The 26,150-nt window shown below is 40.7% G+C and overlaps 1 protein-coding gene across 1 annotated transcript; it reads right to left on the bottom strand.

The window, feature by feature from the left end:
- Nucleotides 1–11,755: 11,755 nt before the first annotated feature.
- Nucleotides 11,756–18,377, bottom strand: MSTN (myostatin). Its single transcript, XM_052676029.1, has 3 exons — nucleotides 17,851–18,377; nucleotides 15,408–15,781; nucleotides 11,756–13,112 (listed from the first exon to the last, which is right to left on the bottom strand). Exons 1-3 carry the CDS (start codon nucleotides 18,221–18,223, stop codon nucleotides 12,732–12,734), a joined length of 1,128 nt encoding a protein of 375 aa, XP_052531989.1. The 5' UTR covers nucleotides 18,224–18,377; the 3' UTR covers nucleotides 11,756–12,731.
- Between the last annotated feature and the right edge of the window lie 7,773 nt (nucleotides 18,378–26,150).

Genomic DNA, 26,150 nt, shown 5'->3' with positions numbered 1-26,150 from the left:
GTTTACTTGAGTTTTGTACTTACATGTCAAAATCATGACCTCTTTCAAGTAATTTTTTTAGGGGGAGACAGAAGCTTTGCTACTAATGTAAAAATTCTTTTTTTTTTTTTCTCCTCTGTTCCTTTCCTTGTCATTAAAAACAGGATGTAATAATAAAACCGCATTAACTGCTTCCAAATTAGCCACGTTCAAGTAATTCCTGTACCTATCTCTTTCAGAGTTGTTTCCTTCCTAATGCCTGGCCTCCAAATTTACAGCAGAATGGCAGAAAGTCAAGGGCTGAAAGACCCCACATCTTAAGGAGGTAACAAGACAGTGAAAATTGGAGGAGCAAGGTGTTTTGGGGTTTGGAGGTAACTGCTGCATTGCTCTTTGTGGAGTAAGTTGGTCCCCAGGCAAGGGCAATCATGAGGCCTGGGAGATGTGGGTGTGTTGGTGGCTTCATGAGAGAAGCTGCTGATGTCTCAGCCTTCCAACCCTGTGCTGCCCAGAACTGAAGGAGTTCTCTGGGCTGTGCCTCTCTTGGGGAAGTCATGGTGGATAGCAAACAAAGACGAGATAAAAACTGCAAATCATAGGAAACAGTCCATCAGGGCTACTAATTGTGGATGTCTTTATGGATCAGGAGATTGGGAAAGGCAGAAGTAACCCAGTAACACGCACAGGTCATGAACAAAGGCAAATCAGCTGGCAGCAGTACAAAAAAGGCTTCTGTTTTGTGGCTTCTGTATGCATAGGTCCTTAATTGTAAAGGGAAAAAAGGCATTTCAAAGGGATGGTGATAATGCATTATTCACCTTTGTTAAAGCAAGGAGTGCTTGATACTCTAATATTTTTTAGAGTTAATCTTTCTTTCTGTATTTGAAAGAAGTAATTCTTCCAGAACAGAGGTGCACTTTGCTCTAAAAACAAGTGTTTGCCTGCATGTTTATTCTGTTATAGCTCTCTGCTAATGCTTTATTCCGAAGCAGTGGTTGCAGTTCATCTTCTTGACAAGTAGCACTGAGCGTCTGCTGTTAGTAGGCTATTTGCAGCACTGTTCTTGTAGTTGCTGTTTTATCACTTGATAGGTTTGTGTTGTTTTTCTTTTTCTCTAGGGATGGAAGCTGGATTTACAATTGAATGTAAGCTAGTGATCAGTTGGTGATAAACAGGTTCAGAAAAATAGAATAGAACCAGCAAGTTCTTACTTCTCTGTGCAGTCAGATTAGACCTCAGCACCATTGAGGTGATGTGAAGAGGGAAAACATCATGGTAGGCTTTTACCTAAATTTCAAAGGAAGTTTCAAAGAGTGAAAATCCTTGGAGAATCTTTGCCCTGGTGTGCTTAGGGTAGATGTACTGCTCTGAGGAACGATACTGGGCTTGCCCTGATGTGACTTCGTCCATCTGAAAACCATATAACCTGACTTGAACACTCAGCATCTTTGTTGCACATCATTATGTTGCCTCTACAGAAAGGTATGCTATAGGAAACTACGAATAACTGTGTGGAGGATGGAGGAAAAAGAAGAGGTTTAATGGGATATTGCCCATTACTACTGCTCTAGGAGCCAATTTACCTTTACAGTAGTACTTTGAAGGGCAAGCATAATGCTTTAATATGGGAGGAATTATTTTTGTTACTTATCTGCACTATCCTTAAGATAAAGATGCTTGCTTATATTTGGATCTTGCTGGTTCTGCTTCATGGCACCGAAAGATAAAATTTGTGCATGGTAGGTTTTATTTTTATTTTTTTTTTTTTTAGCCTTCTCTTCTCCTGCTACTTCATTTTACTGTTTACCAAATAGGATGGAATGTTTTGGGTGTACAGTTGAATAAAACATGTTATTCTGTATATCCAAGTATGTTTCAGGAGCGCTTACTGACTTGACTTTTGCAAGGGAGGAGAAGATGCTAGGAAGCATATTCCCTGTATCATCAGAAATGGCTGTAAGGTTAGATGCAGTGTCACAGTTACTAAGAGCTTTATTTGTTCAGCAATGTTGATGGTAAATGGGACGTAGGTTCATTATTTGGCCCCTTGTTTGAAAAAGGTCTGTGAGGCCATGTATCAGCTCAGAAAAGTCTGTGTTCCTCAAGGGATACTCAATCAATAGACTCCAAATAGTGTTGTTCTAGTGCACTGAACAACACGTGAGTAAATCTGACAGAACTTGGCTTGTAAGCATCATTTAATGTGAATTATAGCCTGCCCTGGGTTGAGCTCTTAATCAGGGAGGAGGCTATGGTGTGACACTGAACACGAGGCGTCTTGCAAAGCCACTTCTTCACCTGCAAGTTTATGCGTAATCAAACTTCCCTTTAATACCAAATACAGAAAATAGCAAAAAAGCATTTAAAAAAGGCCAACTGGAGACTTGTCTTTGAGCAGCCAAATTCCACTGCCCTGCTGGCAGTGAGAGTGAATGAAAATTGATTTTTGTTAGCAGATGTGTCCAAAGTTAAATGAAAACTGTGTGCTTATGCTGTGAACTCTAACCAGAAATCTAGGTGCCTGGTTTCTGAAGAACAAACCAAACAAGTATTTGTGTCCTTCCATCCACTTGGCCGTGTAGCTTTCCTGATATTCTCAACTAAGTTAGTGGGGTGAACCACACTTACTTGTAGCCGTCTCCATAGTGTGCTAAAGCAAGCAGCTGTAATGGCAGTATTCTCTTACATTCTTTCCATACATATAGCATAAAGATTATCCGATTACTTTAGCACAACTGGAATCTGGGATTGAAGGCTTTCGCCTCCCTTACAAAAAATGATCATGAAATTCAGATTCCAGCTCATGATTTTGTCATTGAGTCCAATGGACTTTATTCATTGTTTTACTGTTCAATGGCATATGACCATCTGCTCAAACAAAAGAAGCTATCTCTGTAACTTTTCTGTAGAGGTGTCAGTAACTCTTCCAGTTCATCAAGCTGGCCAAACATTATTGCGAGAGGTCAAGCATTAAGAAAATCTTACTCATTAAATAACATAATTAAACTTCAAACATTTCAGCGCAATTGTTTCAAAGTAATTTTTCCAGAAAGATTACAATGCGTTGTCTAATGCTGAGCGTGGGGTATGTCAGAAAAAAATATGGCTGCACTTGTGCTGGAGTGATTTAGTGCTAGAAGTAGCAAGGCATAGGCAGTTACAGGACTCACTGAAATGGATGCTTGCGTTTGGCACCTGTGTGTTAGATGGCACTCTCTAAAATGTCTCTCCAGGGCGTTGGGCACAGCCCCAGCCCTGCTAGAGTTCATGGAGTGCTGGGCAACCTTCTCAGACATAGGGTTTGAAATTTGGGTGGTTCTTTGTGGAACCAAGTGCTTGATTATTCTTGCAAGTCCCTTTCAATTCAGGATATTCTGTGATTCTATGATTCTGTTTCAAATTTACTACTGAATTTTCTTTGAGTTCATTTTTTATATGTTGTCGGGTTGCCAAATGTTTGGATGAAAAATAAAATTTTAAGAAGAACTTTTTGGAAAATACCAATCTACTGCATTTATTACAATGGATAGAAGTCTAGGAGAAGTCTGGGAATTCTGGGAGATTTCAGTGGTGTAATCCATGAATCTGTCACCTTGTCATGTCCCAAAGGAGCAGTTACCAAGTTATTTACTACCTAAAGAAGAATACTGTTTGAGGTATGGTTTGCCTTACTTTGTAGAAAAAATAATTTAAGGTGAAAGAGGTCAGTTGTCTCATGAATTCATTATGCTTTTTCCACCTGACTTTCTGGGTACTACCTGTAGGATATTTGACAACTTATGTTCTCATGTATAGCGCGTTCTGTAAAGAATGTGAAGCGTGTCACTCTCTTGAACAGAAGAAGTTGAAAGCCGAGAGTGCCAGCACACTGCAATGGCCAGTAGAATGAGGCCTCTTGTAGATCTGGTAAATTGTTATTTCTATCACAATTTCAGTAATAAAAACTAGTGTCAGTGCAAGGTCCCTGAATCTCATTTGCACGTTAGTGCCCCAAGTCCTTGGTTTCTGACTAGTTTTCCTAAGTTTACAGGGAAGCAAGTGAAGGTTTCTTTTATTGTTCGTTTCTTTTTGTTGTAATAGGTACATAATTTTTATGGATGAAAATTTGGTGATTCTTTTTCCTGGAAGTTGGTGGTACAGGAAAGTACAAAAGATGCCGTCACTGAATGACAACTGTCTGATTTGGCCTTCTGTTATCATCCTGTCGTATTTGCATGGATGGATGAAGGCTGCTCTGGACACGGAAACTTTATTCTTTGGCTTAAGAAAGAGACAGGAGGCCATTATTGAAATTGTCTTTGAGCTTAACTGTTCTAGCCAAGTTTCTCAGTTTAGTCCGTATTTCTATGTTTAGCACATCTTGAACAGGTGTAACACATAGAAAGCAATGCTCTGAAAGGTTTTAAAGCACTTCACTGATTTCCCTGATTTCTTCATTGCAGCCCAGAAGTGTTGCAGCCACAAGAAGCTAAGAAATAGCTGTCAAAATAATGAGCTGAGTTGTTAAATGGTGCATTTGTTTTTTTCCTGTCCATGCTGAGAATAGCAACTTGTACCTTGTGGGAATTGTCCTTCTGCCCATCACATAGGACTGTTCAAGGCATTGTGAGAATCAGTGAGTCATCTTGGGCAACTTTGCCTTTCAGGTTGGCTTTGCACTGCGAGTCCACCTGCTGCCATGGACCAGAAATCCCTGGCATAGCTGGTGCCTGGCTGTGCTGCTTCTGGCAGGTGTGGAGTGGTTCAAGTCCCCCCATAAACTTGTGGCCACGACACTTCCTCAAGTTCTTAAAAGCAGACTTCTTCACTTGTTGAGCAAACAGTCCGTAACAAACACTCACCATGATGCCTCCAGTGTGAGGAGGCACCTCTTTGACCCCGATAGCTCTGCAAATGCTTGGAGAGTCCTCATCTGCTGTATATTTTTGGATTACGTGCCATGTTTTGGTACAGGCACTTGAGATGGACCCTGTGGCCGTGCAGCTTGCTCAGGAGCTGTAACAGCCCTGCACTTATGGGTATTTCTCCTATTCCCATGTTAACCACCTTTCAAATAATCCAGTGAAAATCTTCACTGGTTTGCAAGCCTGCTGGCAAAGATGCTTGTGGCCTCTTTGTTGAGCGGGTGCTACAGCTCCCCTGCAAAGAGAGCCCTGCCATCACAGGAATCCATACCTGTTTGCAAGCAGCTGTGCAGCCAGCTGAACCTGAGTGATAGCAAAGGAGGAATTCACAGCAGTCCTTTCTCTTTCTGCTTCTCTCTATCAGAAAAGAGGCTTGTTCTTTTTGCATAAGCTTCACAAAAGCGTAAAGTTGTTTTGAACTGGTTAAATGAAACCTGAGTACTTCTTCTAGATAAACCAGCAAATAGGTAGGTCAAATATCTGTGGGGACTCTGTTCCTTGTCTGAATGTGGTGGCATATTTGGGTATGGATTCTGCTTTGAAGACTTGCTTTCCTTGCTGCAGAAATACTTAACAACCACGTTGTTAAGCCCTTACCACGTGCCTTATGCAACTGTGCTCTTTGAAAGAGCAGAGAGAATGGAGTGTGGGGCTTGTGGAGAGTCCAGCAGATTCAGCCTTACCAGCTCTACTGGGAGAAGCTCAAGGACTTGTTCCTGACCAGCTGACTTGCAGGCATACACCCAGCTTCTTGCTGCTCCATCATTCACTATTGTAAAACAAATTGTATTCACATCAGATATTTCTATCTAGACTGTAGTTGCATTTCTACTTACAACAATACTTAACTATTTATAGCAATAATACAGCAGAGGATACGGTTAGAGGACTTCTCAGGTGGCACAGAATGCCACTCTTTCCTCCATCATAATGAAGATGGGAGGGATCTAGGCAGGCTCAAGCATTGGGCCCTGGAGAACCTCATGAGGTTTAAGAAATTCAATACAGGGTCTCGCATCTGGGTTGTGGCAACCCCTGCTATCAATACAAGCTGGAGGATGTAAGGATGGAGCACAGCCCTGCCAAAAAGGACTTTGGGAGGTACTGATGGATGGTAGCTTGACATGAGGCAGCAATGTGTCCTTGCAACCCAGAAAGCCAATTGTATCCTGGGCTACGTCAAAAGAAGCATGGCTGGCCGGACAAGGGAGGTAACCCTGCTCCTCTATTCTGTGCTGGTGATACCTCATCTGGAGTACAATGCCCACATGTGCAGTCCTCAACACAAGAGAAATATGGACCTATTAGAGCATGTCTGGAGGAGAGCCACATAAACAATTGAAGGGATGGAGCACCTTCCCTACAAGGACTGGCTGAAAGAGGGGGGGCTGTTGAGCCTGGAGAAGAGAAGGCTCTGGGGAGATCTGAGAGTGGCCTTTCAGTATCTGAACGGGGGCTATAAGAAGGAAGGGGACTGACTATTTGGTAGGTTCTTGGTGACAGGACAAGGGGAAATGGTTTCAAACTAAAAGAGGGGAGATTTAGACTGGATATAAGGAAGAAGTTTTTTACAGTAAGGGTGGTGCAGTACTGGAACAGGTAGCCCAGTGAGATGGTTGGGTACCCCATCCTTGGAGACATTCAAGATCAGGCTAGATGGAGCTCTGAGCATTCTAAGTGTAGGTGTTCCTCTTCACTGTGGGAGAATTGGGCTAAGTGATCTTTAACAGTCCATCTTAACTCAAATGATTTTATGGTTTTATGGCTTTAAAATTATGTTATCAGAAAGATACATGTGTGTGACGCATTGGTGTTTGCTGCAAGCCCATGGAGATATTGCTAACCAAGACCCATGGTAACGTTGCCAGGGAACAATTGGCTTCTGAATTAGCTTTAGTGTCCGTGGGAGCGGATCTGGGAAAGCCTCACAAAGGCTGCATAGCCAAAACCGAGTAATCACATTTGGTTCTAACTAAGCTCCTGCTGAATCACAGTCGAAAGAAATTTGTGGAACCAATCTTTGGTTGTTTTTCAGCTGAAGATCTGAAGTTTAGTCGTATCTAATTCCAAACAACAGATACAAAGGGTTGCATTGTACCTACTGTAGACTTAATTTACTTTGAGATCTGCTGTAAAAACGAAAAGGATTGTTGTATACGATTATGTGGCAATGACAGTTTTGCACACATTTAATCAGATGGCTTCCTGTACACGTGACAGACATACAGCATTGGAGATGTAAAGGAATGGAAGCTCATGAACAGTGAGAGATTCTGGCAGCATCTTTGAAAAGGCCAGCAGTCTTAACACATGCAGGTAATGGTAAGGCGCCTGGAGAGCCACTGTCACTATGGCACAAAGGGAGCACAGGGCTGCCTAGGATCTGTTACCAGGCCAGTACTGTGCTGCCTAAAATCTGTGCTTTGAAATAAAACCAAGAAGAATGTTGTTCCCTATTGCAAATAATGTATGCTGAAAGAATGCGTAAGAAAAATCATTAATACAGGTCTTTTTCACTAATAGTTAATATATTTTTCAGTAAAAGACCTTTTTCCCTTTTTATTTTTAGTTCTATATTCCTCAGACAGCTGTTTTTAAAGAAAAGTAGGAATTGAATCCATTCAAATTTTATTTACTTATTTATTTAGCGATAATAAAGCAGTAAAAATAAGGGCTTTTGGGGCTACTTTCCTTTCCCTGGAACCTGAGACTTTTTGTGCACGTTCAGGTTTTGTCTTTGCTTTTATTTGGTTGGCTTTAGAAAATCTTACTGTGATTTTTTTTTTTTTTTTTTTTTTCATGAATGAAGGAGTCTTAAAAAAAATCATGAAAAGTTGCTAGCAGATAATATTTTTGACAGAAATGAGCAAACCTAAGGTGATGATAAGCTCAAAAGAGATTGTCGTTCAGCTTGGATCTACATCAGGACTGGTTGACAAGGAGAGTTGTGGCAGTGGTATGAACCAGAGGGGTGAGATCCTTATAGAAATGAGAAGATACATCTGCAAGGATGCTTTGATAGTATTTCCAGTTCTGGTAAGGTATGGGAAAAATGAAATAAGCTGTCATACAAAAGAGCAGGTTCTGCTAGTGTTGGTTGGTGTCACCTTGCTAGTGGATGCCCCGGCCGTACAGAGGTGGTTGCTGGAATGCTGGGTTCTTCTGCACCTTTCTGGTGACTGACAGGCTGGCTGTGAATCCTGGTACCCACAGACTGATACTCTGATTCTGAGTGAGGGTGTGTCCACAAGCCAGTACATAGGTTTTGCTGTGCTGACTTATAGGCAGCAGCATAAAAATCAATGCTCTCCTCCTAAATGTTCCTATATATAAATGATCACAAGTGCGGAAGACTCTAGAAACTCATAAGGAGGAGATAACATACAGGGTTTGAGTTGGAGAAATTTTTAGAGCGTCATGTTTCCCAAGCACTCCAAGCAGGAAGGGCATTTCAGACGCTGTTCCAGCAGTGACATGTGAGCAACACGCCAGAAAGCGATGGGCGAGGTGGAGCTCCTGCCTACCACGGTAGGTGCCAGGCACAGCCAAGCAGAAGGCTTTTTCCCCAGCACCTCGCTGCACTGCCCACGTGTCAGCGCGGCCGGCCCACGGCATACAGTAGGCAGCTGACCTCAGCCCGCAGGCATCTGCCTGACGTGGGACCACCTGGCGCCGCGCTGCAACCTGATGCTATAATGCGTGACAGCCAGGTGTTCGGTCTGCCTGGTTCATATGTCAGCGGGGCCGAACTTGACGGATAACGACATGAAAAATGGTGACGAATGTGCTGGCGGGAGAGAGGCTCCACGCTTGGCCAAAAGTGAGATAAGCCTCTCATTCAAAGGTGCGCGTGCTGCAGCGCCGAGGGAGCCTGTGCCCTGTGTGCTGTTGTGTGTGCTGTCTGAAGGTGAGCGTTACTTCAGAGCGCTCCGTAGCGTCGGGATTTGCAGTGCGATCTCCGTAATATCGTTGCTCAGCTACAACTGTCGTTTGTTTTCTCTCAGGTGAGAAACTGGTGAAGGGGGGGGAAAAAAAAGTGACGATATTTCTGCTGGAAAAGCCCCCAGATCAAATCAGCTCACCTCTCATTGCCTTTTCTCAGCTAGGATTCATCTTGGCTGAATCCTTTCAGTGCTCGGAGGGATTACCTTTGCTTCTAGTGGCTTAGTGCAGAATGATACATACATAGTAGAAAAGCAACAGGTTGGAAATGAACTTTGGTCTTTGACTTTCAGTGGAAGATATTTCTGTGCAGGACCTGTTTGCATACATAATTGGATTTAGAGAGTGTGGCAAGAGATGGCCTTTAGGTTACAAACTGATGTGTTACAGGTTGACTTATAGGCACTGAGCTGGTTTATTTTCCCTGGAAGCTGTACCATCTTGAAAACACACGCCAGATGAATCATGTCCACTTCAGAAGAAAATGAAGTCTCACCTGTAGCTTCAAAATGAGCTTTAGCAGCCAAGGCTGATGAACGTCAGACAGATTTACACCCAAAGTGCTGCAAAGCTCGTTGCCTATCTTTTCCAGCTGACCTACAGATGGCTTCCAGACTTCTCGTTGTCGGTACTTCTGGTGTACCAAACAATAGGCTGTAGAATATTCACTGCAATTTTGCTTCATAGCTGCTTAATGCTGAACAAACTGTATGCCTGCCCTTTTCTATTGCTCTTTGCACAAGTTTGCTTCAGGAGATGATGGCACTATAAGTTCTTGTTTTATATAAACAGCGAAGCGTGAGCGGAGCAGTATTTCATGCCTATACAAATTAATAAACTGGTCTTTGAATATTGTCAGGGCTTTTCTTTGCTAAGCAGGAGAGAGAACTGGAGCTTTAGCATTTCCAGAGCTTGTGAACATCCAATTTCATTGATACAAAACACAATTCAAGGGAGCATTATGGTCAGACCGCTCACAGGGGCAGCTGAGTGGTTTGATGAGCACATCTTTGCTGTGTGTTTTATTGCATCAGTGCACAGATAGCAGTGATATGCAGAGATGCTGCTGCTTTAAGCATTGTTCTTGGGATGAAGTTAATATGCCATCTAGCTTGGATCATTAGAATGAGGTTCTTGGTGACTGCTTTGCTGAAGTAATATAAATAATGTTTCTAGTTAGTGCCTTCTATCTACCTACTGTTTCCTAACTTTTAATTTTTTTTCACTAAATATTTAAGTGGACTTGGGATCATTTGGCTATTGAGTTTGTTGGGAACTTCATTTTATAACACCATGTTTTGTCTTGCTGTATCTTTAAAAGATGTAACCGCCTGGATTGGACTGTCCAAGTCTCAGGCCTTCTTTTAAGGCATTTGGCCAAAAGAACTCCTTTGCATCCAAGAATGAGACAATTTGGTAATCTCTGATTTAAAAAAAAAAAAAAAAAAGTGGGGAAGGAAAATAAAACCACCAGCCAACTACCACAGAAGAATGAACCTAGACTCTATGGAACTGGAAAATAGACCTAAAACTGTGAATGTGACTGGCCTTGAGCAGTTCTATGTTGAGCGTTGAAATCTGCCCATAGCTAGCAAACCAGTACCTCTGTGAAAAGCTGCAGCTTACACGTGCCTGGTGGTGATGGCTCCTTTGCCAGCAGTTAAGCTTCCTGTGAGCTCCGTTTAAGCGTATTGGAAGCATTTCCCACCAGAGCACGGTTTTCAGCACGAGCTGAGGCTGAGGAGCAGGCAGGAGGGCAGCGATGGCAGGGGCTGGACCAGCAGGGTACAGCCAAGGATGTCTTTATGTGAGGTAACTGCCTTTGCATTCGCTTCAGTTTAGCTACTGTGACTAGAAGTCAGCACGCAGGTGCCATATCAGCACTGCAGTGCAGACTGACCATGTCTTCTTTGCCATCAGCTCCAGCGTGCCACCACCTCTGCAGCTGCTGCCTTATGAACAAGCTCAGCTAACAGCTGTGTGCTGTGCTATGGAAAGCTCTGAGCAGTGTAGCAGGCTTTCAGTGTGCCTGAGGGCTCGCAGTCCTGCACACTGCTGGTGGGCTCGCTTGAGGCTGCTTTTACTCTGTGTCTTGTGGGAAACTAAGCTGATGGTGTATGTAAGGGCTCCAGAGGTCTGCTGAGATGAACTATATTAGAAGGTGAACCTCTGTGTGATGCTTGAGCACAACTTTAGCACAACTCTTCATAGTTGAAAAGAAATGCTCAAAAATCTGCTCATTCTTTAAGTTTCAAGTGTATCGCTCAAACTTAAAATTTCATCCTTGTATTTCTTTGTAGCAAGACTGTTTGCCTTTTAAAAAATATTTACCACCTGTGCAAAAAAAAAAATACCTCAGAGGGGAAAATCCATTATTGTTGCAATTCTACAATGGCTTCGCACAAAGAAAAGTTCGAAATCGATTTCTTCAATGTAGCGAAAAATGTATTTCGTTAATATGAAAACATTTTAATTTCAATCAACAATGTTTTATCCCAAGGGGAAAATACAGAATTTGGGTGAAAATCTGTTTACTATGTTTACCCAAATGAAGATAAGTTTGCTGCAAAATTTACAATGTAATAATAGGCACTTAGCAGCAGTCTTCTGTGGTGTTATTTCTTATGGATATAACATTGAACATATGGAAAATGGGGTGTGGATCAAAATGACCAGAGAAACCTAAAGGAATCTTGTAAACATGTCAACAGCCAACATTTCTCCACAGATGGCTCATGCTAGTATAAAAAAAAAAAATACAAAATGTGGTCTAATTCCCTGCATATGGCTTACTTTGTTGCATTGTTCCTTCATATTACTGTTAAAAACCAGGAAATTATGTTATGAAGAGAATACTGGTTTTTGTTTATTAAACTAAAGTACAGATTAACATCACTCTTTTTTTTGTAATGAACATATACCAACAGTGATTAAAAAATAAACATTTATTTACAAAATATTGATGCATACATATTACACAAGTCAGTTATATCAAAGTGGTTTTTTAACAATGTCTGTAGCAACCAACTATTTGCATTGGCTTATCATAGTGCAAATGGTAATGTTGCAAAGGCAGATTACAATATGGGATTATGGTTTGAACGTTAGACTTCTGTGCTGCCTTTCGTTTTACTACATTTAGAAAACTATTCACCTTCCTTTAAAAAATACCTTTTTCTTGCGAATGTTGAATAGTGTACCTGAGGATAGGGCAAATTCATTATTACTCCAAATTCTTTCACTTAGATAACTACCTTTCTATTTACTCAGCCTGCTTACGTAGCACCATTGCCATTGATTACTAACATACTAATGAAAAAAAGGAATGGAAACACGCTAAATACAATATACCATCCCTAACTTCAGGATTTGTCCATTTACGTGGAATTTCATCTTATCACAACTCTGCACTATATATTCAAGTGTTCAAGGATGATTCTGGTGGTATTGTGTAGTGGTGTATATGTTACCAGTATATATTTTGCTGTAAATACAATATTAAGTGAAGCTGTGAAGAAGTTGATTTAGTAGCCTGCTCCTTCTGTCCTCGGATAAGAAGGAGCTTACTTTTGATTACCAACATATGTTGAAAACTACATATAAATTTGTGTCTGAATGACTGAATATTGATTCCCTCACAGTGTAAGAAACTCATTTGTTAAATCCGATGATTTTGATTGTAGCTTCTTTGTCCGTGGTTTCAGAGCCAGCCCTTAGGTAATTCTATCGTCTTTTAGTTCACATTCTGCAGCTCGTGTTGTGCTATGGGTGGTCTGTATGATTGTACAGTATAAGGATGTTGGCAACGCCTAGCGTACGTAATTTCACAGTTTAAAAGATGGATGAGGGGATATAGCTTTTTTGGTGGCTTCCACAATTTATGAAGCGGTGGATCTCACGATGGTCTCATGAGCACCCGCAACGATCTACAACCATGGCTGGTATCTTTCCATATATTATTTGTTCTTTTCCATTGAAATACAGCATGTTTATAGGGGACATCTTGGTGGGTGTGCAGCAAGGGCCTGCTGAGCCTCTTGGATTTGCTTGGTGTACCAGATGCGTGTGTGGGTATTTCTGTAGAAATACAAATTCGCATTCTCCAGAGCAGTAATTGGCTTTGTATCTTTTAGGTGCTATAATCCAGTCCCATCCAAAAGCTTCAAAATCCACTGTCAGTGGGTAGCGGCAACATCGAGATTCCGTTGAGTGCTCGTCACAGTCAAGGCCGAAATCCCTGCGGGACCGTTTTGGTGTGTCTGTAACTCTGACCTCTAAAAATGGGTTCTGAGAGAAGAGGAAAAGGAATCGGAAGTATTAACAAGGTAGGCGTATGTAATTTGAGTAAGAACATGCAGATGGATATTTCTGACACAAACGTATCGAATTTATACTCTCAAATAACATTTGCAAACGTTTTTGAACTTCTACCCTTCTGAGAACTTTTTCCTCACCCAAGGCTGATACATTTGTTCCCTGCTCAGGGATTGTTTCTCTTCTTCACTCTGAAGACCAGCATTTCCCTGCTGCTTCTCCACAAAGAGTGTTAATTTCTGCCTATCTCTTCCTGAAATCACCGTTATTGTTGTTTCTTATTAACTGCTAAGAGAAAGCTTCAGAGATTATGAGGATCTTGGGCTCCTACTTTAGCTGTTGTTTTCCTTGCTGCTACAATAATAGCTTTTCTTTCTTTCTTTCTTCTCTATAGAAGAACTCTAAAAAGGAGACAACTCCAAACAAACAAACACAAAAAAAACCCCCACACATTTAAAGGGCAGGATCCAACCTGTGCTGGATTCCTTTTGTGAGTCCATCTGAAATTTCATCCATTCAAACATTACTGTATGTGATTTTTCTGGATATCAGCGAAGGCCTCTCCTCCAGACCCAGGAGGACAGGAAATCTCGCTAATTATGGTTGGGTGGAGTGATTGGAGTGGTAGTAGAAAAATATTAATAACCTGCTAGGCAGGTTATTTCCACTTCACAGCTTTTACTCAGAGGGCTGGATATGCTGCAATGACTTTGGAGGGACAAGTGATATTTTGACTGCTGAGAGAGCCTTGTGGCCAGGAGAGCACTTTGGGCAGATCTCTGAGCCACGTGCTTCCTACTGAAGGTGTCTTTGCGCAGTCCTTAACTGAGAATAGAAATAAATGTTAACCTTTGTAATCATAAGTTTGAAGAAGTTCCCAAAGTTTCTTCTGCCCCATGTCAATTTCAGCAGTATGCCTGTTTGCCACTGACCAGGCAGTTGCCTCAGGAGTAAATAACTGCCCAGCTAACTGCTGCTCAAGTTGGTTCCTTTCAAGACACACACCTTTAGGTCAGTACATTGTTCAGCTGCTGGAAAAGCATTTTCCAAAAGTAACCAATTTGGAGAGAGGCGTGATGGAGAGGGGCATCCCGCTACAGAGAGCGGCTGGAGAGGAGATGGAGGAATGAGGAAATACATTTCCTCTGCTGTGGACTGCAGAGCATCTATTCTTGTATTGCTCTTGATTCAGTTTGTTTTTACAGATGATGATAGCTATGGAAAAGCCTTGGCTTATCCACATATGTGAAAGCACCTTGTTGGATACTTGAATGGGTGGAGGTGGCATGGCCATTATTGATATCTCAGTGGCCTCTTCCAACTACGGAAGACTCAGATCTCTGATGGATCTACAATTAAGATGTGCTTTTCCCCTTGATTCTTTTCACTGCATTACACTGCTGTGAAGTTAAACATCTCATAGCTACATAAACAGAATGATCTATTGTGTAGCAGTAAAAACAAAATTATGCTCCTAGTACTTAATTCAAAAGCAGAAATTTCTTGATTGTTTCAGCAAGTTCAGCTGTGGTTGTAAAAGATTAGCAACTTGGGGAAGCAACAAGGAAAATGCTGTAGTTAAACTGGTATGCTTTAGATTTATTATGTTCACCTTGCAGAAAAAAAAAACCACAAGTTATTTTATGCTTGCTCATAATTATGATGCATTTATTGCATCGAGCAGAATTTATGTACTCAAACATTCCTAGTAGGAGGAATTATTCATTCTGTCACTAAAAGATGCACAACTCAGGGTTTGTAAACATAGATAATTTTCATTGTCATTAATGGAAAACATGCATACAGAATAGGGAGAAATTCTCTTATGTGTTGAATGAAAAATCTTTTCAACACCATCTACAGCAGATTTCTTACCACAGAAAGAGTTGAATTGCTTTTAGCTTCTTTTATGCAAAAAGTCTTCACATTATGCAGTATTTGCTCTCAAGTTTGGAAATAGTGTAACTTTGATAGTACCATCCATTTGTAAGTGCCAAAACATTTTCCAATCAGTGCCTTACAACATGACCCTGAGGTATTTCAATTCATCTTAATTTTTCAAACAGGAAAATGGAGGCACAGGAATGTCCAAGTGATTTTGGTATTGAGAGCAAAGAGTGAAAGAATTGGGTATATAGAACCTTTATCATCCATTCCTTGAACAGTATTTCCATTTTTATCCTTAAAAGACAACCAATCGCTTTCCAATGATAAAAAAAAAACAACCAGCACTAAGATATGTAAATGAGGCTTTTTTAGTAAACTTACCAGTCCATCTTCACCTGGTCCTGGGAATGTTACAGCAAGATCTCGTCCATTCTCATCAAAAGCTTTTATTTCGATGCCTAAATTGGATTCAGGCTGTTTGAGCCAATTTTGCAGCACTGTCTTCACATCAATGCTCTGCCAGATACCAGTGCCTGGGTTCATGTCAAGTTTCAAAGATCGAATTCCAGTATATCTTGTACCATCTTTCATGGGTTTAATGAGTCTCAGGATCTGCACAAACACCGTTGTAGGTTTTTGGACTTGCCTCAAGTATATCCATAATTGTGCCTTTACTACTTTGTTATATTGTATTTTAGAGCTAAACTTAAAGAAGCAACATTTTGGTTTTCCCTCCATTTGTACAAGAAAATCAGCTATAAATGAATGGAAAGAACAAATTACTGAACAGGGAACAAAAAGAAATATGCATATATCAACCCAATTTTTTTCCAGATCATGTAGGATGTCTTACAATATTATATAAACAGTACTGGTAACAAAGTGGATGCAATATCATTCAATTTCTGCACTTTACATCCTACAGCAAATATAATCATTATACTGTCACCTATAAGTAACATAATGTGACAAGGAATTGATGGTTGTTTTGTAAGCAGGCTAGGAGAAGGTTTGGCTAACAGTTTTCTAAGTAACTGTAGCTGATCCATTGCACTTGTAGGTATGCAGAGTTGAGCGATGTGCACAGGCAGAAATTCAGGAATGGTAGGCAAGAGAAGAAAAGCTAAGGGACTCCTGTGGTCCTCAAGGATCTGACCATCACACCAGCACTGTGGGCTGACCCATGCGGCTGCAGAAAAGTCTCTTTCCCAGACTAAATTTGTCAGAGGACAGGGCACAGCCAATGCAACTTCATGGTGACTACTGCAAGCCCACTTCTGCTGCTCGTCTGAGGACCTTCATAAAGCAGCAGCAGCTTAGCATGAGCTGACTCAATGTTTCTGTCACCTGTGGGAAGTTTTAGATTACTAAATAACCTTAGGGTGCTGTGTACTGTGCAAAGAGGGGCGACTGTGTGCAAACTACCCTTAACACTTCATTTTCTTTTCTGAGTGGAAAGAAAATTAAAAGTGCTAATCTGAATATTTGTTTTCATTTCAACATTATTAAAGGAAAGTCATGTGCAGTGCTTCATTCCTGTAGCCTATAATGCAGCTGTCCTACCTAGTCATGATAGCTTATCTCCATGCCAGGATAAAACAGATCTTAAATGATACAGATCTTTGACACTCATAAATCAGATCACTTAAGATAACCGCTTCTTTAGCGTATGTATTGTAGTTCAAATGCTTTTTATAAAAAGAAGAAAATAGAGCAATAAAGCATAATGACTTCTCCCCAGTCATTGTGACTATATAGAGGTTTAATTAAAATAGTTTTGAAATTTTGTACATAATAGGCTAGAATAAAACTGCTGACAGTTTGCGATAGGGCTGCAATAATGTATTGCTGTTAGGTATGCATCTTATCAGAGTTAAAAAAGGTTTCAGACAAAGTTAATCTTTTGTCCATTTTAGCTGGCTACAGGAGCTGATATTATTCTAGTATACGTATGGTAATGATATCTGTAACTGCTAACCTGCCTTATATGTCCTGACATCTTTTTTCCTTTTTGACATCATATTCTTAAGTGTTATTTTAAAAAACAGCTGCCATAGCCAAATACTTCAGCTGATGAAGAACATAAGATACTATAGTATTAGCTGTGCAAAAGATACTTGATAGGAGCCGTAGCAGATGTTTAGCACTCAGAAGATAACTTAGAATCTGCTCATTCAGTAAATGCCTTCATTCTTCCTTTGCACCACTACTGGAGCTGATAACTATAACGTGAACATCTTAACATTTAAATCTGTTACACATAGATTTGCTTTAAATATACAGTTTTAACTCGGAGGTGGGTGGTGCTAGCCTGTGGGATCAGCAAAGAAGCAAGAATTTAACTCTATGCTTACACTTGCTATAACATGCTGTAATTAGGTAGGTCTCCTACTCTAAGCTGTATTTCTACTCACTTCTATGGCTTTTAAACACAGTAGCAGGTGGAATGTCATGCAGAAAATACAGTTATCTTATTAGCTGCACTTGCACTTTCTATCTGCGATAGGGAACTTCCTGAATGCTGCGCGTAACAGAGCCAACTGCAGATGTCCTTTTGCTTTCTAAACACACTTAGGCAAATCCTAAGTGTGCTACAGGGCACACATTACAAGGAGCCGAAAAAATGAACAGTAAAACAAAGGCTCGCAACACGGTCATTTGAACCTGACTCCAATTCTTTAGAAATACACTCTCCTCCCTCCCTCCGGCAGACTCCAGCCAGCAGCCTGTTGGGAGAGCCTGAGAAGGAGCTGTGTGGCTCTACAGCACGGAGACAACTCTCGGAGGAGCGGAGCGAGACGAAAGCAGCAGGGTTATTACTTACACTCCGTAGGCATTGTGATAATCGTTTCGGTTGTGGCATGATAGTCATCGTCTTCCAAAGAGCCATCGCTACTGTCGTCTCTCTGGACGTCATACTGATCAATCAGTTCCTGCAGTGGAGGAGCTTTGGGTATAAGTTGTTTAATAACGTCCCTGCTAATGTTAGGTGCTTGTTCCAGGCGCAGTTTGCTGAGGATTTGAATTTTTATGGCTTCTATTCTGGAGGATTTAGTATTCTGTCTCCACGTACAAGCATTGCACAGTCCGTCTTTTTCAGCGTTCTCTGTGGGCTGACTACTGCCATCAAGAGCCACCGGATCAACTGAAATCTGCATGAACAGGTAAATATAAACATAGACTGCTAGCTTTTGCATGATCTTACAGTCACTGCAGCTTTTTCCTTTTTTTTTTTTTTTTTTTTTTTTTTTTCCCCCCCCTGTTCCTCTTTCCCTTTTTCTTTCAGTTCTGAACAGATCCGTGAAAGCAAATGCAGTCTGAGAGACAGCTTGCCACACTGGTGTGCCTTATATATGCCAAGGGGGCTTTTATACTCCAACTTTGATTAGGCTCATGTCGTCAAAACCGACGATTGGTTGTTGTCCCAACAATGAATCTAGCTGTCAGAGGTTAAAGCCCTGTCGATCACAAGTCACTAGACAGCGTTTAGTTACAGCCAAGGGTGAACTGATTTATCTGGTGGCTTCATAGAGGATACGTCTTCACATACTGAAAGGATATGTTTCCAAGTACTATGGGCAGCAGTGCTGGAAGACAGCACTATCATTCTTAAATATACACTGAACACATAGCTGCACTATGAATTGAGGCAGAGCTTTCTTTAGAGTTGCTTTAGGATTCTGTCGCTTTTTTGACTGAAAGTTTGTGCTATCTAAAGTAAAATTCTGAGGGATTTCTTTAAAAAAAAAAAAAAAAAAGAGGGAAAAAATACATAATCATACACTGCAAACGTTAGGAATCTGCGCTGTGCAACAGTTTAATTGTATTAAGCAGTTCAAATTTCAGTCAACTGTAGTAGGTGTTTCTGATAGGTACTAGATAAGCAGGAATAAAGATTTTGTACACGTATGAGTAAAAGTAAGGGCTAACTATATGACCCTTTAATATCAAAATTAATAACTGAAGTGTGTAGACACTGAGTAAGTAAAGAAAGTTTGCCTTGTCAGCAAAATCCTGGGCAGCAAGTTAGATACTGAGAGACCTTCAGTAACAAAGGTATTTTTAAGGAATATCATGAGCTACTCAACTCTAATATTACACAGAAATAGTCCAGCTTGCTTTTTCCATTGTTACTGAAATTTGTAAATGACATAAACTGTTTAAATTCCTTCTGTCAGTAAATCTTCATTTTTCATTTCCTATTTTACTTCAGTTCAGGGTCCCTCTGTGTTATGCCAACTGAGGTGATAGTGTGTTTGGCTTTCTATTCAAGCATGTAAGTTTTCTATATCCCAGTTATATTTTTATAGTTATGATTTTAATATGCTTACTGCATAAGACACACCTAGACAGCATTGTATAATTACAGGTCATGGCTTGTAAAATCTTACATTAATGTAGATGAGACTAGACATGCTGCTAGCAAAAAAAAACAACAGTAATTCATTTTCATTTGGGGAATTGGGGATCTATATGTTAGAGCAAACACAAATCCCAGAATTTCATGCAAAATGTCACAGTTTGCCTATCTGAATTGGGACCATGCTGTCAGTTTTTCACTTTTTTTTTTATTTGTTTCTTTTCCATACCTGAAAGCGTGGCAAATATGGGCATTTGTTTGCGTACGTTCATATAGGAAGAATACTACTTGATAGAACAATCCAAGAGCTCTTTTTCTGCCTAGTCATTTGTGTTATTTACATTACCTTTCCAGGGCACAGAAATTCACTGCATGGCACAGAACTGAGCCTAATATTCAGCTCATAAATCTTGAGTATTCGATTTAAATTGATTGTCTTTCCATCGTGTAAAGTTGATGCAAGCAATAAATGTGTTGTGCTCACATGTTCCAGGTTGCAGCTTTAGGGTCTAACTTTGATGTTCTCATTTCAGCCAGATCCATGTGTAGAGCAAGCATTTTGACAGCTTATATCCTGAGCATTTATTTTGATGCAAGATGCTCCTGTCAGTGCTGTCAGTGTATGGAAACATAAAGGGGCTCATGGTTCACTGGAACTACAAGCTAGGAGAGATCTGAGTTTGCAATGCCATGTTCACAGCATACTGTTTTAAACAGACTCTGAGTATTCTTGCACTTTTAAGAGGCCAGTACACTACAGGTGCTGGAAAAACATCTTTATGAATGGTGGATAGGATGATTCACATAAAGAATCTTGAAAATCGCTAACCCAGTTCCAGACTATTTATAAGGTTTTGGTTGGTTCTTAATTTGTTTTGGGTCGTAGTGTTCTTTTTAATGTATTATAACGATGCATATCATAATAAAGCTATTTTATATCAATCAGAATGACTAAAAAGCTGAGTATAAAAGGGAATCTACCCCCAAGTGGAAACCTTAATAATAGTGCCAAGTTTCACAGTAGATTCAGTTCCAAAGGGAATGATGATCCATCAATAAACAGGTAGGAACACTGACGCAGTCGTTAAAATCAGAATCATTAAATGCTCTGGCAGACTGGCTGGGAGCCACTCATCATGTTTGAGAAGGGACGACAGAAGTGGCCGGTGAGAAAGGCCTCTACCAGCATGTCTCTTCTTTGTGCTGTGCAGCTGCTTGCGAGACCTGGCCTCCTCCTCCTTCAAGGTCTTCCACTGACTGTGGCTTGTTGTGAACTAATGCATGATTTTCTGTCAGTGTTGTGTAACAATTGTGGAAGAAAAAAAAAGCCACTCTTTTTCCGTCAATAATGCATTTGTTCATGACTGCAGGATGTAAATCCTTTATTTGTCATGCCTGAAAATGCCAGCGAGCTTTGAGCAAGGGCAGAGCTTTCTCTCAGCCACCATGGTGATGCACATTCTCTGAATACCTGTAGGTTGTTAGTAGAATAACTTTGTTTTCATCTTTTCTTGTTGCTGTTTCTTTTCTATGAGACTGCAAGAATTTGGAGAGAGCTTAAGGCATAGCATTTGATTAGGAGGTACTGAAGCACTCACTGTCTTTAACACTGCCATACAGAAATGGTTTTTCTTTATGACTTTCATTGTGGCATTGAAGGATAATGCTGACTACAGATGAAGGTGACAAAAGTAAATAATAAGTGAAAGGAAAGTAACCAGATAGAAGTGTTTCCCAAAAAAATTATTTTACAAAAATGATTTAAAAATAAGCAGCACGTTACCATCAGCAAAACCAAAGAGTTAAAAATGAAATGCACATCTTACTGAACTTTATGGCGTTTTAATATTATCTTTGGGATTTGTGTCATTCTACCCGCTGTGCCTGCCAATAGTGAACAGTATTCCCAACCCTGGCTATTCAAAGATCATGACTCAGGCCCCCAAAATCAAGCAACATGTGTCTCTTTCAAAGGAGAAAAGTCACACATTTATCTAACTGTCAGCTGCCTTTTGGCTTTCTGCTTTGCCCCAGTAGTTTTCATACTGGTTGGAAAACCTAAAGAAAATAGAAAAAAATATCCAAACCCAAAAATGGCTGAGACAGAGGTTTTGAAGACGCTGTGTTACTGTGAGTTTTATGGAAAAACAGTGACTGTGTAGAGGAAAAGAAGATTACTAATGCCCTCCCTGAGGAGAAGGCAAGCAGAGCCCAACCATTACCCATCCTTTTTGGCAGCCTTTAATTAGCCAGTCAGCATGTGCTTAGTCATTAGTCAGCGCACTGATAGCTCTGGACCATCTACACTGTGTCATCCCTTGCCTGGCCAGCAACCCAGAAGAGATAGTTAGGACAGGATGGGATTTGAGCCTGTTACGGGGGTGGACCAAATGGCAATGAAGGGGAACCAGACCATTTCTGAGAAGGAGTTACAAGAGTATGAAGAAGCTCATGGCAGGGGAGGAGAAGGATGTAGGTTATAACCGTGCCAGAAATCAGGCATCTTCATTCTGTTGTAGGCTAGATTGTCAAACATTTCCTTACAGACTAGAAGGCAAGAAATTCATTCCTCATTTTTCTGTTATTTAAATTAAATGAAATTATTCCCATAATTGGCTTACTGCAAAAGGTAGAACTTGAATAAAAACTCGAATATTATTAAATGCACAATGTAAACATGCACTTGTTGCTCACAATGATTTTTGTTCTACTTCAGGACCAGTTGGATTCCACCCTTAATTTGAAACAAATATTATAAGGAAGCTCCTGGACATCTGGGTACGATAACCATTCAGTCACCTTATATCACTTTTTAGAATCACAGAATTGCAGGTGTAAGAAGGGACCTCTAGAAATCATGGAGTCCAACCTCCTGCTTCTAGAATAAAGTATCAAAAAGAAGAGAAAATCCATTTTAAATATTTTTTACTAGATTCATTTCTCACTTATTTGCTATTATAGCTGTGTGTAATGGTTATGAAATAATTTTGGTTAGAACAGTTACTACTAAATAGGAAAAATTAGACATACAGTGAAATGCAGTGGAGTTGAGGTATCTGAAGTGCTTAAATATGAGGCATGAGCCCAACTGTTCTATCTCACCAGGCGCTTTCTCTCAGACACCTGAAATGTAAGGGAGAGCATTTTACTGAACTTGACAGTGCATATGAGATAGTGTCTAATGAAACAAGTATCACAATAACAAAAAAACTGTAAAAACATCATCAAAACTGTATTATGCAAATTAAAGCTGCAGCTACCGTAAGGCAAAAATAACCACACTTTTAATTGTACTTATTACCATTAACTAAAATATGAAATCTTTTACATAGGAAGAAATCTTGGTAACAAGAACCCTAGAATAGTTTGTCCTTCTCTGTATGTTTTCCTGCAGAAGTGGTCATATATAACCTAAACATTCTGCTACATCAGCTACTTGATGGTATGGACATTTAATTCCTTTGACTTATAAAAAAGAAAGTAGCAAGTTCATTTTGTTTTCACCAGTTTTGAGTTCTGGGTAATAGCAGGATTCGTGTAAGAGCGTGGTGCTGGATCCAGGTGCCGTGATGCGCTGGCATCTGAATGGGATCTGCTGCAATTCCTCAATTCCTGCTCTCCCATTGTTTTCCCAGGAAAACCAACATGTTCATGCATCTGGGATTTTGCAGAGCCTCCTCTCAAGGCATACTTGGGTCTGCGTCTGCGTTTTAAGTACCAAGGCAAAACTTCACTCTGCCTGGCAGGTGATTTCCTCGCTTCAGGAGTTTAGAGAGGTAGGGAGTCCTACCTGCTCAGGACTTCCTCACCAGCAGTGGTATGTAAGTACGCAGTGGATGAAATGGGTGGGAAGCTGGTGCTGCAGCAATGTTTGCCTTTGATGTACCTCTCAGCTTGCCTAGGAGCTGCTGCTGAATTTAGTGCAGTTTAGGGAAATGACATTGGGTCTCCTTCAGCTGGTGTCTGACAGCTTTCTCTTCTCACTGTCTTCTCCTAACTGTGGGTTAGGGCTGTATGTTTGTGCAGGACTGGAATTTTCCTGTTGTTTTTCTCTTCTGCATATTCCAGTTCTCATTAATTCACATCATTGCTCTAGAACTGACCAGATATGCTGATGGAAATGAACTTTACGAGCAGATAAGGAAATGTATTCCCATTGGACTTCTTAAAAACATTTAAGGGAGGATGCAATTACAATAAATGCTTCCAGTTTTGTTTTGTTTTCATTTTTTTATTCTGCAGCCTTCACTTTGATGTTTATCAGTCTTAAATCCTACAGTAATGCCCTGTTAAACATCTGTTTATTTCTAAAGGCTCCCTCCCTGTAACAAGATGCTCTCTTCTTTTTAGCCTTGAATCTTTTATACTTCTACGCAGAATTTCTGGCATAAATATTCAATGTTTACTGAAACAGTTGAGGAAAACCAGGCCTAAGACACAGAGCAATGGAGGGAATGGTACCAGCATGACCCCAGGCGCAGGCATGCGATTGAAATCCATGTGCCTGTTCAGTCACTGTCCAAGGCAGCTTTCAGTGCCATCTAACAAGTAGGGGAAGTCACCTCTGGGCATTGAGGAAAACCATGAAATCCTTGCAGAAACCTGCAGGTGGTGGTGGGATTGTCATTGTCAGCCTGGGAGGTGTGAAGTCGGAGCCATCCCAGCGAGATGTTAGCGCTCTGCTGGGAGCACGGCCACCGTGTGCTGGGAAACGTGCCGTTCCTATGAGGAGCCGGCGCTGGACGGGGAAGAGTTTCCCTTCTGCACAACCAAGGCATATGAAGCACCAAAGCCCTTCATTTTGTTATCTCTAACAGTAACGACTCTCCTCCCTAAAGTGAAGTAGGGATTGTGGGGCTGGCAATCTCTCGTTTGCTGTGTGCGGCCTGTCCTCTGCTGGGCTCTGCGGGAATGGCACCCACTGGGGCGTGGAGACTCAGACTGCTCCGAGTCTGAAGTTTTTGCTTTTTTTTTTTCCACTCTTTTCCCTGTTTTCCCTCTTCTTCCTTTCCCTCTTCTTTTCCCCCTTGCCTGTCTCATCTCTTCTCCTTTTCCCTAGTACACGAGAAGTTAAAACTTATGAGATGTTCTAACAAATCCGGGAAAACGCAGTTTTGCAATTGCAAATGCAACAATGGTGACTGTCTTTAATCTTTGCCTATTGCCACAACTGAATTAATTAACCCATCTGATCTAAAGATGGCTTCATCTAAGATCACTGCGGGTCCACCTCAAGCTATCCTCTGCCAGATCTCCCTGTGTTTGTGCTCTGCCTCTTCTACAGCTCCACTCCATGGCTTTGTCTCTGCTGAACTCAGGTGTAGGCAGAACGGGGACAGCCTGCAAGGCCTGGTACCCCCTTGTCTGCAGATGATAAGCATAACCTCAGCAGCATGATAAGCAGTGGTGAAGGCAACTTTCACTTTTGGTTGTTTTTTTTTTTTTTTTTTTTTTTTTTTTTTTTTTCAAATAGAAAAGCTGGCTTTGAAATGAAGTCTTGCAAACGTTCTACAACTTCAGAGAGTGAATGTGTATGCATGTGCCAAATTCCAGTGGTTAAAATAAAAGAGCTTTCTGTGATTGCAGGCCTGGCACATTGCTCCAGCACTGTGCATCTGTGGTGGCAATGCATTCACAGAACTCTTTTTGAATGGAACATAACAAGTCATGCTGTAATGCTGTCCATAGCAATGCAGTGCAGTCATTTTATATTCAAGTAGACACTCAGAATGCTCTGCAGAGTTCTGTCCTGGCTGCTGGCATATCTACCAGAGAAGTTGGCTGGTAAAGCCTCAGGCTTTCATCTGTAATACTTTGGTTTAGCTGTTGTAAACATAAATGTTTCAAAAGTTAACCCCACTCCAGAGGTCTTATGACGTTGTTTGTAGAATATTTTAAATGTTGTCTACTCTATAAGAATAAAAACTCAGCTTTTACTGTCTCTCCTTTTATAAATGTTTTCTTCCTTGTTGCTTGTTTCCTGTTGATGTAATAAAGATGTTTCTTATTTATGAGCTCCATTATGAAGCTTCCCTTAAGAGCACCAACTCAAGGAAAATAATCTGCACTGGTTAGAGCATTAGCTGTCCTGCCCCTTTCTCTTGGGAACCGTCTCTGGCTCCTTTCACAGACATGTCCAATTTCTCACAATAAAGGCTGCTGCTTTAAAAATTTACAAGTTTTTTTCTTGCCACGTGCAAGCTCTTCTTTCTCATCAAGCCCCCTAATTTGCAGCGCCAGCCAAGTGGCTGATGAGAAATAAGGATTAACCACAAAGAAATTGACTGATTTGGGTTTGTTTTTTTTTTTTTCCACCTTCAGTAATAGACTTTCAAAACACCTTAACCATTCTACAGATAACTGCACCAACTTAGGACTCAACACTTGGTACCAAATAGCTGCCTGTCATTGCTGAGTGGACATGTACCCTGAACTTCATGGAAATGATGAGAACATCTCATATTCTTCATCAACTATTCACATAATTGAAAGGACGCTTACAAAACATATTTCATGTAACAGATCTGAAATACAACAGTTCCTCCAGAGCTCTATGTTAAGTTGTGCAGGCATGATGGTATCCAAAATAGGCGTGCTGTATGTGCTAACTTACAGAAGGGCTTTTTGTGAGTAGATCTGGAGTAGTTAATATAAATAATATTCTAGGATACCCAGATTAACAGAGTTGTTTGTATACTGCTGATTTTGTGGTAAGTGCTTGTGTAAAAGCTTGTTTTATGCCCAGTGAGCTTTGCACCAGGATG

Source organism: Tympanuchus pallidicinctus, unplaced genomic scaffold (genome assembly GCF_026119805.1).
Source record: "Tympanuchus pallidicinctus isolate F22 unplaced genomic scaffold, pur_lepc_1.0 scaffold15, whole genome shotgun sequence".
In the NCBI taxonomy this organism is placed as follows: domain Eukaryota; kingdom Metazoa; phylum Chordata; class Aves; order Galliformes; family Phasianidae; genus Tympanuchus; species Tympanuchus pallidicinctus.
Note: the sequence above shows the minus strand (reverse complement) of the source record. Positions and strands in the feature narration are given on the sequence as shown.

Excerpts from the sequence above, each read along its gene's own strand:
- MSTN (XM_052676029.1), bottom strand. The coding sequence starts at position 18,223 with ATGCAAAAGCTAGCAGTCTATGTTTATATTTACCTGTTCATGCAGATT. Across the intron at positions 15,782-17,850 it reads TATCACAATGCCTACGGAGT|CTGATTTTCTTGTACAAATG; the intron begins GTAAGTAATAAC and ends ATTCATTTATAG. Across the intron at positions 13,113-15,407 it reads GACCAGGTGAAGATGGACTG|AACCCATTTTTAGAGGTCAG; the intron begins GTAAGTTTACTA and ends CTCTTCTCTCAG.